Raw genomic sequence first — 15,209 nt, 5'->3', positions numbered from 1 at the left:
TATATAGCGCATAGATGGGGGGCAAGCATCATTATGGTCATCAGCTGATAGTGTATTCAAAGACCACTATAGCTGTACGCAGGTTATTTATATCTAGCTCTTACTTAATAGTCATGTGTGTGTGTGTGTGCGTTTCTTTCTATATGTATATATACCATCCACCCACGATAATAATATTAGACGCGGTTACACCATCATCAGGACACGGTATATAGCAGGAGGACTGCTGATGCGCTTCTCTTTTTTCCTCATTTTCGTTGTTTTTCGAAAACTTGCTGGTTCCGAGCAATACGACCACAAGAACCAACTATAACCTTGGGGGAAAACTGTAAAGCAAAGAAGAAGAAAACAGGATTTTCCAATTTTCTGATTGTGCTGTGCTACACGTTGTTCTTCTGCGCTGCGGCAAAAAGGGCCATTGTCAGACAATTCTCATATAGCTATCGATTGTATTATAAATTACCTCCTTCTTTTCTTCCATCAATGCAAATTCCATCCAAAAGTTGCCGGGCCAAACGGACCGTGTTCGTGAGTTCGGGAGAAGGGGGGAACCAATGGTAGAAAATCAATAGTCGGAGAATCTACACACACACACAGGAAAAAAAGGGCGAACTGTGAGAGAACAAGGTTCCTCCATTCATGGAAAGTCCGATCCGTTTTGGATCCCGCTGTCGCATGAAGGGAATAAGAAGATCACCGTCATCTGTTGTGTCATCGCAATAGAGAATACAATACCGATTCTAAAATTTCCGCATTCGTTATTTATTCATTGAGCAGTTTGGGGGCCCTTTTATAGCTGCCAAGCCATTCTGAACGCGGACACATTCATCTTGACCGAGCTGTGTCTTCCATTCCAACAGAGTCGCACTATTGTTAAGTTTAAAAAATAATAATAAAAAGGTTTTTCTTATATAATGGTAAGGTTCACCATTCTTGCTGTTATATACCCATAGTCGCCGAGGGCGATGTACGTACCGCACAGGTGTGAAGCTTAATACCACACGTGCAAGTGTGTGGGAATAAACAAACGGAAAGGACCAACAGACACAAGTGTCTCTGATGAGTCTTATATACATTGGCCAAAATAACCGGAACAGCGGCGAAATTTGACGGTTTAAAACAGTTAACTCCCCACCCACGAAAAAGAAATAAAAAGTCGACCAGAAAATGAAATGTTTCAAAAAATGGATAAATGTATTACCATATAGGCTATATATGCATGTAGAGAGGGAGAGAGAGAGAGAGAGACCTACGATACAAAATTTACATGAGAGATTGGGGGGAGGGGGGAATGAGGTGGAGCTGGTTGGGAGAGGGGAACTATATGCATAGATGAATATGATACAAGAGCAACAGAAAAATCTTTTTCGGCCAACACACACAGAGAACTCATATATTTATATATATACGCACACACACATATCATATAAGGGGGAGGTCGACACACACAGAATTAATTGAAAAGAAAAAAAATAAAATTTTTGGTTCAACCCCCCCAGCGCAGAAAATTAAAAAATAAGGATGTTCCAGAGTGATGACGAGGAATCCAGAAAGAAAAACAAATACAAGAATGCCATTTGTTTTTTCTTTTCCAACAATTGAAAAAAAGTGTTGATTAATAATCGCGACAAAATACATGTACGTTGGTAATTTTGTGTGTGTGTCGAAATATTAGACGCGTTTTTTTTTCGATATAGAAAGAAAAATAGAAAGGAACGACCGTACAAGGACAGAAGGAAACGGCTGAAAAAAAAAAGATTGATGGGATTCTTTTCTCTGGAGGCATAAAACACAAAAAAATGATGATAATATTTTTGCGTCAGTGTTTTGTTTCGCCGTATTTGGATTTTTAAGAGAAACGAAAAAAAGTTTTAGGGAAAAAAAGAAAACAACAAGAGTTATTGTGTCGTGTTTCCGGTTTTTTCCCTTCCTTTCTTCCCCAGCCAAAAACACACACAAGACCAGAATCTCCCCCAAATGGGAGCTTCCGGGCGGTTCCGGCGACGAGCGGAGGGTCCGGGAAAAATTATTAAAAAAAGGGGGAGGGGACAATCAGATGAGATAGCGAGAAAAAAAACAAAAGACACACATAGAAAAACCGAAATGGTCATTCGAAAAAGCATCCTTCGCATTTCATGTATATATGTACAACTCCTCTCTAATATTTAAACAAAAAAGAGAAATGTGAAACACACACACACACACACACACTATTCCGTCGACATGTAATAATAATAATACTCAAATAAAAAAGAAAAAAAAGGAAGGGAAATAATGATGACGAATGATGGGATAAAGGAGAGAACGACATCGGCTCGCAAACAATGCCCCGCGTTTGTTTGTTTTGTTTGTTCCTCCTCCTTCCCGAGAAACAAAAAGGAAATAGGGGAACACCCCCCCACCTTTGGATATCAACCAAAGAGCAAATTTATGCAAGGAATTCGTGTGGCTGTCGACCAAACGAAAAAAAAACAAAAATCAAATCGAAATGACAGAAATTACAAAAGCGAACAATTCACCGAAAATTTCATTTTTTGTTTTTTTGCGGGACGAATAAAAAGGTGGAGGGGTGAATATTTTTTTACAAAAAAAAAAATAAATAAGATTTCCCAATTCTTTTGTCGGGATCTAATAATAAAAAACTAAAAAAACTTTTCGTGAAGCGCAGATCAAAAGAAAGCTTTTATTAGAAAATTTTTTTCTTGTTTTTTGTGTTCTGCCCGAGTGTGTGTGTGTATGTGTGTGTGTGTGTGTTTGTTCGTTTGTTTCACACACGGTCGATGGATGGAAAAACCGACTGGCAATTGTTTTCTTTTGGCAAGTGCAAAGATTCCCACACACACACACAGAAACACACGTCAGCAGCACACAGATACAACAGCAGCAGCAATTAGTATATGTAAAAAAAATTGGGTGACGATTATTATGTATGTGTGTATGTATAAACTATATGTACACAAAGGGGGGTATAGTGGTGGTAGCCAGCCTCAGGTATTGTTTTAAAAAAAAAAGGTATCAGATGTAGCACTCAGTCGGTTGGCTCCATATTTTCAATACCCGACACACACACACACAACATGGGAGACTGGGGATGGATGAAAACACGAATCAGAAAATTTTTGCTCCTCCACAGGCGGGAAATTCAAAAAAATAAAAAAAAGTAGCGAAAACATAGAACCAAAAAAGGCAAATACCTGAATGTTTTTTTTTTGTTGTTGTCAAATCGGTTTTTATCCCATTCAACACAAAAAAATGTTTCACTTCTGCCACACCGCACACAACACAATACACACACACAAATCAATTTTGCTTGTTTCTGTTTTTCCAAATATTTTGTAACAATTTTCAAGAAGAGAGAGAGAGAGAACTCGGAGGAATTGTTTGACTTGGATGAACGATGAGCTTTTTATATTTAGTTTTGTAAAAAAATTCAACGAGGGGCTTAAGGGGATAATGTCCGTCTTTTGCGGAAGAGGAGGGATTGTACTGTACGGATGTAACCCAAAAAGAAAAAAGATTTGACGCGAATGTGTCGGAGACGATGCGAAAGACGTCGATAGCGAGTGGTGAGAGAGAGAAAGAACCTCTATTTTTCCAAATCAAAAATCATTTAAAAATAATAATCGACCGCTCCCTTCTCTCTCAACACATACAGACACACACAGCAAATATGAATGCGGTTTGGGATGTAATTTCTCTACAAACAACTTCTGACCCCGATTTTTGAAAAAATATTTCATCTACTTTCTACAGTGTGACACTTTTTTTGTTTTTTCCTTGTTCGATATCTCGGACACTTTGTGTTTTGTTTATTTTGTTCGTTTGTATTTTAACACTTCCCACGAATGAGTCCCCAAATGAAACGTTTGATTGAAATCAAAACGAATTTCCCCCCTTTTTAATTTTTAAAAATGTGTCTGTATGGTGTATGTATGTGTGTGTTCTGCTGTGGTTTCACAGGTAAAAGTGAGACCTGACTTGGCCAAAATATTAAAAAAAAAAAAATATTTGTGTTTGAATAAAAAAATCTCGAAAAATTTTGTTTGCTTTTTTTTTCAAATAATCAACAGGTATTTAATGGTTAAAAAAAGGGAAAAACAAGTTTTTTGGGGGAGAATTATAAACGCCATGTGTGAAAACATATACGAGGGGGAGGGGGGAATCGTGTGTGCGTGCGTGACGCAGACGAGCTGAGGTGGTGGACTTTTTTTTCCTTTTTTTTTCGATGAATCAGGTAAACATTGTGAAATAAATTTTTTTTTTGTAAAGGGAAGGTATTATTATTCAGGGGAGTAGAAGGGGCAAATAGCGATGAGATGAAAAATTTGTTTCCCCCTCAACTTTTTTTTCAATAAAAAAAAAATGAAAATATAAAGAAAAAGGAAGGAAAAAATATCCCTGCTTGCTGCCGGTACCCACAAAACAGCTTTCGTATCATTTAAAAATTACACGGAGATGATTACACACACACACACAAAGAAAAAAAATTTTTACTCTCTTTTTTTTTCTCTGGTAAAATCAAGAAGAAAGAAAAATCGGGATTACACACGCAAATCTTTTTTTTTCTCAGGTGACAAAATTTTTTGCGGGGAGGGATTTAAGAAAAAAAAAAAACAGACACACACAAAAGAATAATTCTTTTTTTTTTTAAAGGCCGACACCCTACGGCAAGCTCTCTCTCTCTTCTCCTCTGCACGACTCCTCTCCTGCACAAGGGGGTAGGGGGGAATCACGTCAGGCCCCGGGAATTGTTGGGATTTTCTCATTTGTATATGCAATTTTTTGTATATATTATAATAGTGTGTGTGTGTGTGTATCGGAGGGGGGTTGGAGAATCTCTTTCACTTCTTTTAATGCTGTTTTCCGAGTCTATATTTACATTGGCGAGACCCGCAAAGGAAACGAGCTGTTCAAACAATTTCGAACACACCCAAAAAGTAGAACCAACCCCACCAACTCACGAATTAAAAAAAAAATCAGCGACACATTTTTGTTTCTCCCTTTTTCACGAAAAATGGACGAAATAACTCCCTCCCCGAAAATCCAAAATAAAACAAGGGGCAAAAAAAAAAATAATAATATTAATAATTTTCGAAAAATTAAAAGTGTGTGTGGGGGGGAAGTACGTTTGGTTGATTTCAATCCCATCAGAAAAAGATTGGCGACACTCGCGTTATTATTATTCTTTTTTTTTGTTGTTTTGTTTGCTTTTTTTGTTTTTATCTTTTCTAGAATGAGGTTAACAATTATGACTATGGGAAATGAGGGGATGGTGAGAATTTCCACACATACACGCACACTCGCAATCGGGGGGGTTTCGTCGACTACTCTCTTCTTTTCTCTTTCGATCGGATGACGGGGGGGGACCTGGAAAGGACATTGAGCTCCGCATAGTCCTTTTCTCACGGGGGTAATTTTTTATTTTCTTGTGGGGGGTTTTTTTCGGTAGGGAGTGGGGAAGGGGGGAACGACGATGTTGTTGTGTAGGATATTTCGGAGCGGCCGACAACGAAGAGATCATGTTGAAGAGGTGATTTTTTTTTCTTAAAAAAAAAAAAAATTAATAATGACAATCACACACACACACGGGGAGAGAGTGACATAAACAGAAGAAAAGGGGGGGGGGGTTGTGTGTGTGAACGCGGTTGTGTGGTTCTGTGTGGATTTGGATGACACGCAGCAGCAGCCAGCAGCCAGCAGAGCACAATAAGGAGAGCTAGTGAAAGGGTTGATGAAAAAGCCAAAGGGCACACTACTACCCTTTTTCTTTTCTTTTTCTTCTTCTTCTTCGCTTCCTTCCGGCCGGCCTGGGACGTCTAGCAGTCGATGAGATTGGCGAAACTCTTGTCGACCCAGTCGTTGGAGACGCCGATATCCATGAGCATGTCGTTGACGTCAGGCGTGCAGGAGAACTCGAAATGGGAGCCGGATGAAAGGGAGGCCGAATCGATCGAGTCGAGATCGTCGGCGGCCAACGTGTCAATGTCCAGCTTCATGTCGGACGGCAGGGAAAAGAGATCCGTCAACGAGTCCAAATCGGCCAACGACGACTCGCCAGTTCCGCTGGCCGAACTCATCATCAAACTCGGCTCCTGTTTGATGCGCATCGACGAGTGAGTCGAGTCGCCACTTTTGCCGCCCACTCCGCCGCCACCGCCGCCGCCGCCGTTGTTGCAACCGTTGACGCCTCCGACCATCGATTGAAGACCGAAATGGTGGTGACTGGGCGATTCGTCCATGTCGTCCGACTCGACGTCCGGCTCGGGAGTCAAAGTGGCCACCAAGACACCGGGCTCGCTCTTGATGCCAAACGAGCCCAGGCTGAGAAGCGATTGACCGCTAGAGCCGCCGTTGCTGTTGCTGCTGGGCGACGATGATGAAGAAGAGGTAGGTGGAGTGATCAATCCAGAGATGGGCGAGTCTCCTCTGACTACGGCAACATTGTGGAGGTGGTGGTTGTTGTGGTGGTGGTGTCCAGCAGACGACTCCTCGTACATGGTCAGACTGGCAGGCGAGTCGGGGAACGAGGTTGACGAGGGGCTCGACGGAACTTTGGCCGGCGGTTGTGCAACTGCCGTCGTCGTCGTCGACTTAGTGCTGACGGCCAGCAGAGCCGTTGGGACGTTTTTGCTGTTGCGGATGCTTTCCTTGAACTTGCGGTCGATCGTCAGACGCAACTTGAGGCGGTTGTGATTGACGGTGCTGAGGCCGCCCAAGGTTTGCGTGATGCGCGCCCGTGACGACGACGACGAGGACGACGACGTCATCTTGGCCAGCGAGGCGAACCCGTGGTGATGGCCATTCTGGTTGGGTGTGCTGTGGCTGTTGTTATTCGTGTGGTTCGTCGTCAGCAGAGTGCCACAAGGTCCCGAAGTCACCACGGCGCTGCTGGTCCGGCCTTTGGACGACGTCATTGTCCTTCGATGGTCGCCAAGTGCCTTGAGGCTGCTGAGGCCACCGCCGCCGCTGCCGATACTGCTGTTGCTGTTGCTCGAGTGGCTGACGGGGCTGGCCGGCATGGCGTGCGACGAGGAAGATGAAGACGGCGACAAGGACGAGGACGGACTGGCGCTGCCACTCGTACTCAACTTGGCCTTCTTGCGCGGCCTGTATTTGTAGTCGGGGTATTCCTGCATATGCAACTGGCGGAGCCGCTCGGCTTCGGCAATGTACGGCTGACGCTCCTCCTCCGACAAAGTCTTCCAGCGCTTGCCCAGCCGCTTGGAGATCTCGGCGTTGTGCATGTCAGGCTGGATCTCGCAGATCTTGCGCCTCTCAATCTGAGACCACACCATGAACGCGTTCATCGGTCGCTTGATGTGGTTCGGGTTGTTCTTCTTCGTCTGTTGTGGGCGACATAAAATCAAACAAATCAAGAAAAGTAAAAAAGAAAATTGATTAGTTAATTGCTACAAATCGATAAGAAAAAGAAAATGTCTGTCTGTCTGTCTGGGCACAAGGAGAAGAAAAAAAAGAGAAAAAGATTACAAAAAGAAAAAGGAACAACTTTCACCGTGGACCCTTGACCGACTTGGAAAGCGTTGACCCACACACACACCCGAGGACTGGCTTCCTGTCCCGAGGAAATCCCTTGGCCAACTATCTCTACCCCCTCGTTTTCCCTGATTAACTATTCACTGGGATAATATGATTGAAAAATCGATACTTTTTTCTCTTTTTCGTTTCCTCGTGCGTCAAAATAAAGGATTTATCAAATAATAAAAACCCAAACCGGCTTCTTCCTACAAATTGGCAAATTCTTGGAAATAAGAAAACCCTTTAACTCGAAGGGGAAAAAAGAAAGCCAAGTTGATTGAAGATCAAGGTCTGGTGGCCAAGGGAAACCCGGGGCCACACCCATAAAGGTGAAGCGAACAAAAATAAAAATGGGCCGGACTTATTTATTTTGTAACTACTAAACTGGAAGGACCCAAATTTTCAACTAGGAGGTTGTTTAAGGGAGATCCATCTTGTTGTCAAACGTGAAAAAGAGGTAAAAAGAGGGTGGTGGACTCACGTCCATCTTTTTGCGGGATAGAGTTACATCAAGCCAGAAAACTTTTGTGTGTGTGTGTGTGTTTGATAGTACAAGTTTCATTTGGCCACGCTAATGATTTCACATGCGGTCTCTCCGATCTGATTAATTCATAGAGCCGGGAGCCACAGCTGTTTGGCGTTCGTGAGTGGGGGGTTGAGGGGAGGAGATATTCTTCCCTTTTTTATTTTATTTTTTGGGCTCTTCTCCAAAAACTTTGTACGAGCTGCACACAACCCAACAGCGCCAGGGAAGAGAAAAAAAAGAGAGAAAAACATTACGAGCGGGCGCGCTAACCGAAAAGACATCCAAGGACTTTGGAAAATGCAAAATAAACACAAACGTCGCGGGCAAAGAGTCAACGACCAGAGATCAGATTGGGTAAACCAGAACGATAAGACCCCATCCTTTCACTACGCGTTACGTACATATCTCTCTCTCTCTCCCTCTCTTTATCGTATATATACATTATACCTCCCGCTGGTTACACAAAAAATAGAAGGGGGGAGGGAAACAAAATAATAAATTGCGCAATTTGAAACTGAAATCATCAGCGGCTAACCCAAACTCCAGATTGTTATTTAAAAATAAAATAAAAACTTTTACTTTTTTCTTGTTTCAATTTTTCTGAAGGTCATGGGGGAAAAATAATTCTGCGACGTATTCAAAGTCTTTGGCCATCATGTGAAGGCGAGAGAGAACGTGTCAAACCTCCTGGGAGTCCCGTCACTTTTCGGGAAGGCGGTTGAGTTCAAGAGGAGATGACGCATTGAAATTCGTTTTTCACGTCGTCATAAAACATTTCTGCGTTGGCCGCAAGTTGAGACAAGACCGGGCACGTCCCTGTTTGAAATCAACCGTCTGCCCGGGCCAGCAGGGCAATACCGCGTGAGCTGCTCCCGATGATCCATCATGGAGCCGAGCAACGTCTTTTCCCAACACCAAACTGACGCAATACATCTTCTAAGAGAGAGAGGGGAGGGGGCGCAAGTTTGGCTTGGACTTTTGTTTTTCCATTCCTAAAACTTTGGGGTGTACGTTTCATGTAGGGGGGGAGGCAATGGGTCGGATGGTTGGCTCCTATCCATATGAAACGTGATTGCCGATGATGACTTTTTAGTCCACGTTTCATCGAACTTTGCGGCCGGAAAGTTGCGTTATATTTTATCGACCGGTTTACACGCGGCAACGACTGTGACGAAAAAGAACGACGACAGGGGGAGCCCTGAACGAAACGACATTCATTCCAACCAATTAAACTCGTATTTCACTCGGCGTTTGGCAACGGTTCTGCAATAAAATACCCCCGTGTGTGTGTCGATGTGGGAGAAAGAAGGAAACTCACGAAAAAAAGGAAAAGAAAAATGAACAGCGGCCAAGTGGCCGACACACACACTCGTCGTGTATGCCGTTTACGTGCGCAAAGTCCCGAAAATAAAGAAACAAAATAACTTTTACAATTTTTTTCTCTCCTAGAAACTTTTTCGGGAGAAGAAAAAACACTTTTTTGGAAAAACTTATCGCGTAACGTGCATATGGCTGTGTGCGTTGCTATTGCCTGATCTGACAACCTTCACCAGCTGCATCTCCCGGTTTCATGGCGATTCGTTTTTACTTGTCCGACCGTGAACTGTGTGTGAAACACATTGGGGGAGAGAACATTTTAACCCCCCCAGTCAGTCAGTGAAACCGGTAGAAAATGCGATAACTAACTTTTTATTTCTTTTTTTCGCCTCCCACACACACACACTAAACCCGCATGAATCAATCACATCGTGTAGCACTTGACGAAAGATTACCAAACCGAAAAACGGATAAGAATTTTCTCTCTCTGCCGAGAGTTGGTTGGAACGTTCAAATTCAGAGTTTCTCGAGAAGAAGAAGGCGAAGGAGATTTCTAAGCTGGGAAACTCTATATCTGAGTATTATGTATAGAGCGTTGAATAACAAACGAGACTAGGCATGACGCCAAGTTCGTGACAAGGGCGCCGAAACTCTGGTGTTTGGCAATCAAAAAAAACTTGGGGACTTATTTAGGAAAAAGAAAAATGATTTTTTAACGTCCTTCCAACCCGGCCACGAGGTCTGTTGGGTTTCCTTTTTCTCTTTTTTTTTTAAACTTGGGAAATCGACACACACACACAAACACGTTTTTCACCAATATCACACACACACACACACACTTTCAAAACTCGCACAGAAGACACACAGAGAAACGAATGCACACCGTTTGTTCGACTATTTTAAAAAACAAAACAAGAAGAAGAAAACGGAGAAGTAGGAGAAGATACCGACCTGAGTGGCATCCGAGTATGGCGTTGAAGATTTTCTATCCACAAGTTGCGAGCCAAATTTCGGTACGTGGTTGCTGGGACTATCGGCCCTGCTGCCATTCGTCTGCTGTTGAGGAACCATGGCGCTGCTGTCGCTCGTCGTCGTCGTGGCGCTTCTTCGGCTCTTTCTTTCTCTCATTTGGAAACGGATGAAGAGTTAACTTTTCGAATGGATTCAATTCAATTTAAGAGTTGGGCGAGGGGGAATCTCAGAAACGGGAGATGGCTTCTGACGAAAACAAATCAACGATGGCGAACAACAAAAACACTTTTTCTTTCTTTAAGACACTGTGACACAAGTGAGAAATAACACGCGAGAGCACTGTCGGTCATACAGAGACAGAAGTTATGGCTTCAAATTGTCGAGGTATATCGGTCGTCGTCGTAGCCGATGGATGTTGCCAACACACACCACCACGAGATCCTTTTGGGATATAGAAGAAGAGACTTGGGGATTTCCAAACACTTGCGAGTGTGTGTGTAAACGTGTCTTCTTGTTCTGCGGCTAAGTCCCGTCAAAATTCTAAGTCCCAATTCCTTCCTGTTTTTGTCGGTAAATGTTGTGCACGTTAGGGAAAACGTTGGGAAAATGGAGGAGCAGCAACCAGGACGTCCAACGACTTGCCAGCCATGAGAGACGACTGGTGGGGACAGAAGTTGTACGGCGTGAGTAAGTTGCTTTTTTCGATTCAAAATGTGTTGGGACTTTGAGAAAGAAACTATCGGGTGTGTTTCTTTATTTCTTCCTTTTCCAGTTACTAGTGTGTGTCGTGGTGAGTTGTTGCGCGCTAAACCTAAGACTTCACTCTGAAGCTGGCCGGGTTGGCGCTGTCCTTTTTATAGGGCCCGTTGTGACGACACCAATTGCCCACGGCTCATGAGCCGCCCCTCGCTTGGCGCCGCCTCTTTTCCCCAACTGGATCGAGCACCCCCACCGCCTAGGCTCCTCCCTCTCTCTGGTGGGGGATAGGCGACGGTGCCGGATCCAGCTGCGCGCGACTCGTCTGCGCATGCGCAAGTCTCAGAAATCGCTCGCCGCTCGCCAGATTCGGAACGAAATTCCGCCGAGTAGCACCGTCCGCCTTCAATCCGGCAGAGTTTCAGTCACGGCGATGTGTGTTTTTATCAATCCTCTCCACTTTTTGGCCGTTTTTTCTTCTTTAAGCAAACCTCTTGTTTCTCTCTTGACGCTTTTCATTGGCATTTTCGACAGTTTATTTTTGATGTTTCGAATCTTAAAATTTCCCACCCCAAAGTGAGTGAATTGTTATTTTCGGTGTTTTTTTTTATTTTTCATTCGACCAAGTGCTCCGAGAATTGTCGTCTATTTCAACTTCATTACTTCCTATTTTTTGATTTTTTGACTCTCGTATCGTATCTAACTCGAAATTTTCTTGCTGAATCGTACTCGCTCTGATTTTCGACACTTTTCTCCAAGTCCACTGTATTTGCCACATTTCCTGTTGAAACTCGTCGAAAAGTGTGTAATTCTCGAAATCCCATGTTTCAATACATGGTCTTGAAAATTTCAAATCAGTCTTCTGTGTTTTGTGTCTGTGTGTGTGGTGTTTGTGTAATCATTCCCCGGTTAAAAATTAGACAAGACTCTAGCGAAAAATCAGGAAATCCTCCAAATGTCCAAATCACGTTTATCCGTTTCCGACCGATTTTAGACTAAAAGAACCAAAAAATGACACGTTCGACCCCCAGAAAAGCCAGAAATATTTATTTATTAACGCAGTTGCCTTTTTAAAAAACTTTTTGAGGAGAAGAGTTTGAGGTCCTAGTGCTGTAAAAGGTGCGAAATGTCGGCAACTCCAAAAGGGATAGAAGTTACATGTTCACGATGGAAAAAAAAGAAAAAAGGAAGAAAACTTAAACTAAATGGTCGAATTTTTTAGTTTCTTCTTTTCCAAACGTATCCAACTCGTCCGCTGTTTGTTTATTAAAGAATACCGAGTCAGGCCATAGAGAATGTGTCAGTGTGTGTGTGTGCGTGTGTGGGTTCTTCTTCTTCACATGTTGACTCTGGCCGAGAGGTTTTCCATCTTCTCTCTCTGGCCAATGTTTACAAGTCCGAAATTGGGGTCGAATGAGAAAAGAGAAGAGAGAAAACACTGGGCCAATAATATAATAATATTGCCCATGAACCCAATCTAGAGCTCTAGGATCCTTATCTTTTTTAGACTCGTATAACTCCTAATTTCGATTATATTACAAAAGTGATAAGGTAAGAAATTCTACAAAATAAAAGCTAAAAGTAAAACGCAGGATGAAAAACGTTGACTGGACTCTGGGTCTGGTTGAAGGTGAAAAGATATGTGGAAAAATCCTGAGAAAAATGGTCGAATCGTACGGAGAAAGAAGCCGAGAGTGTTGAATGATTGGGGAAAAATTTCGCGGAACTCTCTACATGGGGCCTTTTTGAAAGGTTCCAAGTTTTTTTTTTGTCCAGGCTTGGGACTTTGAAATTTTTCCTCGGCCGGCATATAAGGGCGAGGGAGGTGCAGTAGGTTTTTCGGTTTTATTTTTTCTCCAGCAGCTCGCCTTTTCCGAGCTTATACTATATTTTTCCATCTTTTTTCTTTTCAAGAGACAGATGTGTGTGTGTGTGTGTGCTGGGCCTGCTGGGGTCTAGTGGCAAGGAGGAGCCGCCCGTCTCTGGCCCACCAGTCACATGTACAAATAAGACAAGAAAATATGAAAGAGGAGGGAATAGAGTGTATGCATATAGATTTTCTAAAGAGAGAGAGAGGAAACAGGGTCAACCGCACATCAGGTCACGGTCAAGACTCTCTGGGGGTATATAGGGAAAATTGAGGTTGAATGACCTCCTCTTTTTCACTGTATATTTCTGAAATTCGATAGTGTCTAGTACTATATATATATATACCTTTACAGCTCGGAAGGAGAATTTTCTAGCCTCAACAAGCCCCGAATACATGTGTTTTCTCATGGGTTCCAAACTTTTTTCTCTCTCTGCCAGTAGTGTTCTATCTCAGAGTAATAGAAAGAAAGAAAAAAGTTGTTGTTTAGTTCCAATCTATTCTCTCCATCCGTCTATACATGATACACAGTGTGGAGCTTGTTAATAAGAAATAAAGAGGAGGAACACGAAAAGTACTTTTTTCTTCTTCTTCTTCTTCAACCATTTCAGCTCCCTTTATCTTGTACTGTGAATAGAGTGCAGTCAAGGGGATTGCCAACTTGTGATGTATATAGCGAGGGAAAAAGAATAAGGATTCCCCCCCTTGATGGCCTTATAACAAGGCGACGACTCTCAGCGGAGAAAGCCAAGACAGAAACTTTGATTTGAATTTATGGAAATGAAAATTTTTTCTCGTGCGCTTATAGACATAGTGCCGCCGACTCTCTATTTATTACGAAACATCCTCGACGACTATGTGCATCTTACGTAACGCTCGCATTTAAAAAATGGGTGGGGGGAAATAACCGAGTAAGGAGAAAAAAGGGAACTGCACTGGGAATTGAAAACTGTATAGCGAGAAAGAGTGCGCTGCGCATTGGGGGGATATTTTATATTGGCTGGATTTCCATCAAGTCGACGACGGACCGATATGAAAATTCTTGGCTTGAAAAATGGCATGAACTTTTAGTCAGATACAGCATATAGCTCGTAAAAGATGTATTGTACATCGTATGCGGTGAGGGTTTTTTCTTATTTAAAACCCGGAGAGACTTTATACAAGAGAGAGAGGAAGAACCTTATAGGGTGGAAATGCCACAACGGTCTTCTCTCCTCTTTTCTATAGTACACCGTACATATATATATATAGTAAGGGGGGAAATAGAGAGAGAGAAGGGGGGGTTTGCGCCCTGGTTAGCTGCTGCTTTGCTGATGATGATGGTTCTGCTGGTTTCTGGTTCTTTTCGGGGGGCTCTTGGGCTGGCTGGCTGACTGACTGGGCTCTGCTGGCCTTGGAACAGGGGGAAAAACGGAGAGAGAATATATCAAAGCCGCGCGGTCGGCCCTGTTGGATCGAAAAGGGCAGGAGGCCCCCGGAACGGAAATGACTCCCTGCAGGGGTCTCTCCTCTTCTTCTTCTTCTTCTAGCTTTTTATTCTTCTTCTTCTTCTCTCGCTTTTTCTCAAAAGCAACTTGAGGCGGTTAAAGGGGAAAAAGCCGTAAAAACGCCGTCATCCTCTTCTTCTCTTTTATATTCTCTTCTCTCTCTCTCTTTCCACTCTTGTTCTTATATATACGATCCACGTGAAGGCCGTTTCTTATATCATCGCTCTTTAACTAGCTCCGAAAAAATCGCCAGCAGAGACGAGGGAATCGTTTAAAAAGGGAAAAAGAAAAACGGCACAAATATAAGACAATCCGGAACCAGATGGAAACGGACCCTGGGCCGCTAAGCATCTGCTCCTTTCCAGCAGGCCAGCACCACCACCGAAAGTGGAATTGTTTTTTTCTCTTTTCTTTTTTCTGTTTTGCGCAAAATCATTTCCAACTCGGAGGGAAAGGGAAAAAGTGGGGGACCAGTTCCATTATAGAAAATAACAAAAAACAAAATAGATGGAAATGCATTGGGAATGTGTCGGTATACTACATATATATCCGGTAAAGCGTGATTCCACAGTCTTTTGATGGACATCCGCACGCTGGCCAAGGCCGCAGCAAAAGAGAGACACACACAGACAAATTTGTGAAACTTGAAAAGAAATCAAAATAAAAACACGGCAGTTCTCCGAATCGGCTATTATTTGCAGCAATCAAAAGGGACGGCCGACTGGAACGAAAATGGCCGCGCGTTGTGTGCTGAAGGATTCCCTTTAAGGAGAAAAGACAAATCCCCACTTCTCCTTATCAAAACTTT

The 15,209-nt window shown here is 43.0% G+C and overlaps 1 protein-coding gene across 1 annotated transcript; it reads right to left on the bottom strand.

The window, feature by feature from the left end:
- Positions 1–1,925: 1,925 nt before the first annotated feature.
- LOC124188815 (transcription factor SOX-11-like) lies at positions 1,926–11,189 on the bottom strand. Its single transcript, XM_046581694.1, has 2 exons — positions 10,331–11,189; positions 1,926–7,343 (listed from the first exon to the last, which is right to left on the bottom strand). The coding sequence occupies exons 1-2, from the start codon at positions 10,505–10,507 to the stop codon at positions 5,817–5,819; spliced, it is 1,704 nt and encodes a 567-aa protein (XP_046437650.1). The 5' UTR covers positions 10,508–11,189; the 3' UTR covers positions 1,926–5,816.
- Between the last annotated feature and the right edge of the window lie 4,020 nt (positions 11,190–15,209).

This window comes from Daphnia pulex, chromosome 2, assembly GCF_021134715.1.
Source record: "Daphnia pulex isolate KAP4 chromosome 2, ASM2113471v1".
NCBI classification, from domain to species: Eukaryota; Metazoa; Arthropoda; class Branchiopoda; order Diplostraca; family Daphniidae; genus Daphnia; species Daphnia pulex.
The sequence above is the reverse complement of the archived record's forward strand: the minus strand, read 5'-3'. Positions and strand labels throughout refer to the sequence as shown.

Bases quoted from the DNA above. Each gene is read 5' to 3' on its own strand.
- LOC124188815 (XM_046581694.1), bottom strand. From the start codon at position 10,507: ATGAGAGAAAGAAAGAGCCGAAGAAGCGCCACGACGACGACGAGCGAC. The intron at 7,344-10,330 runs GTCGGTATCTTC...CGCCCACAACAG, and splicing joins CATACTCGGATGCCACTCAG to ACGAAGAAGAACAACCCGAA.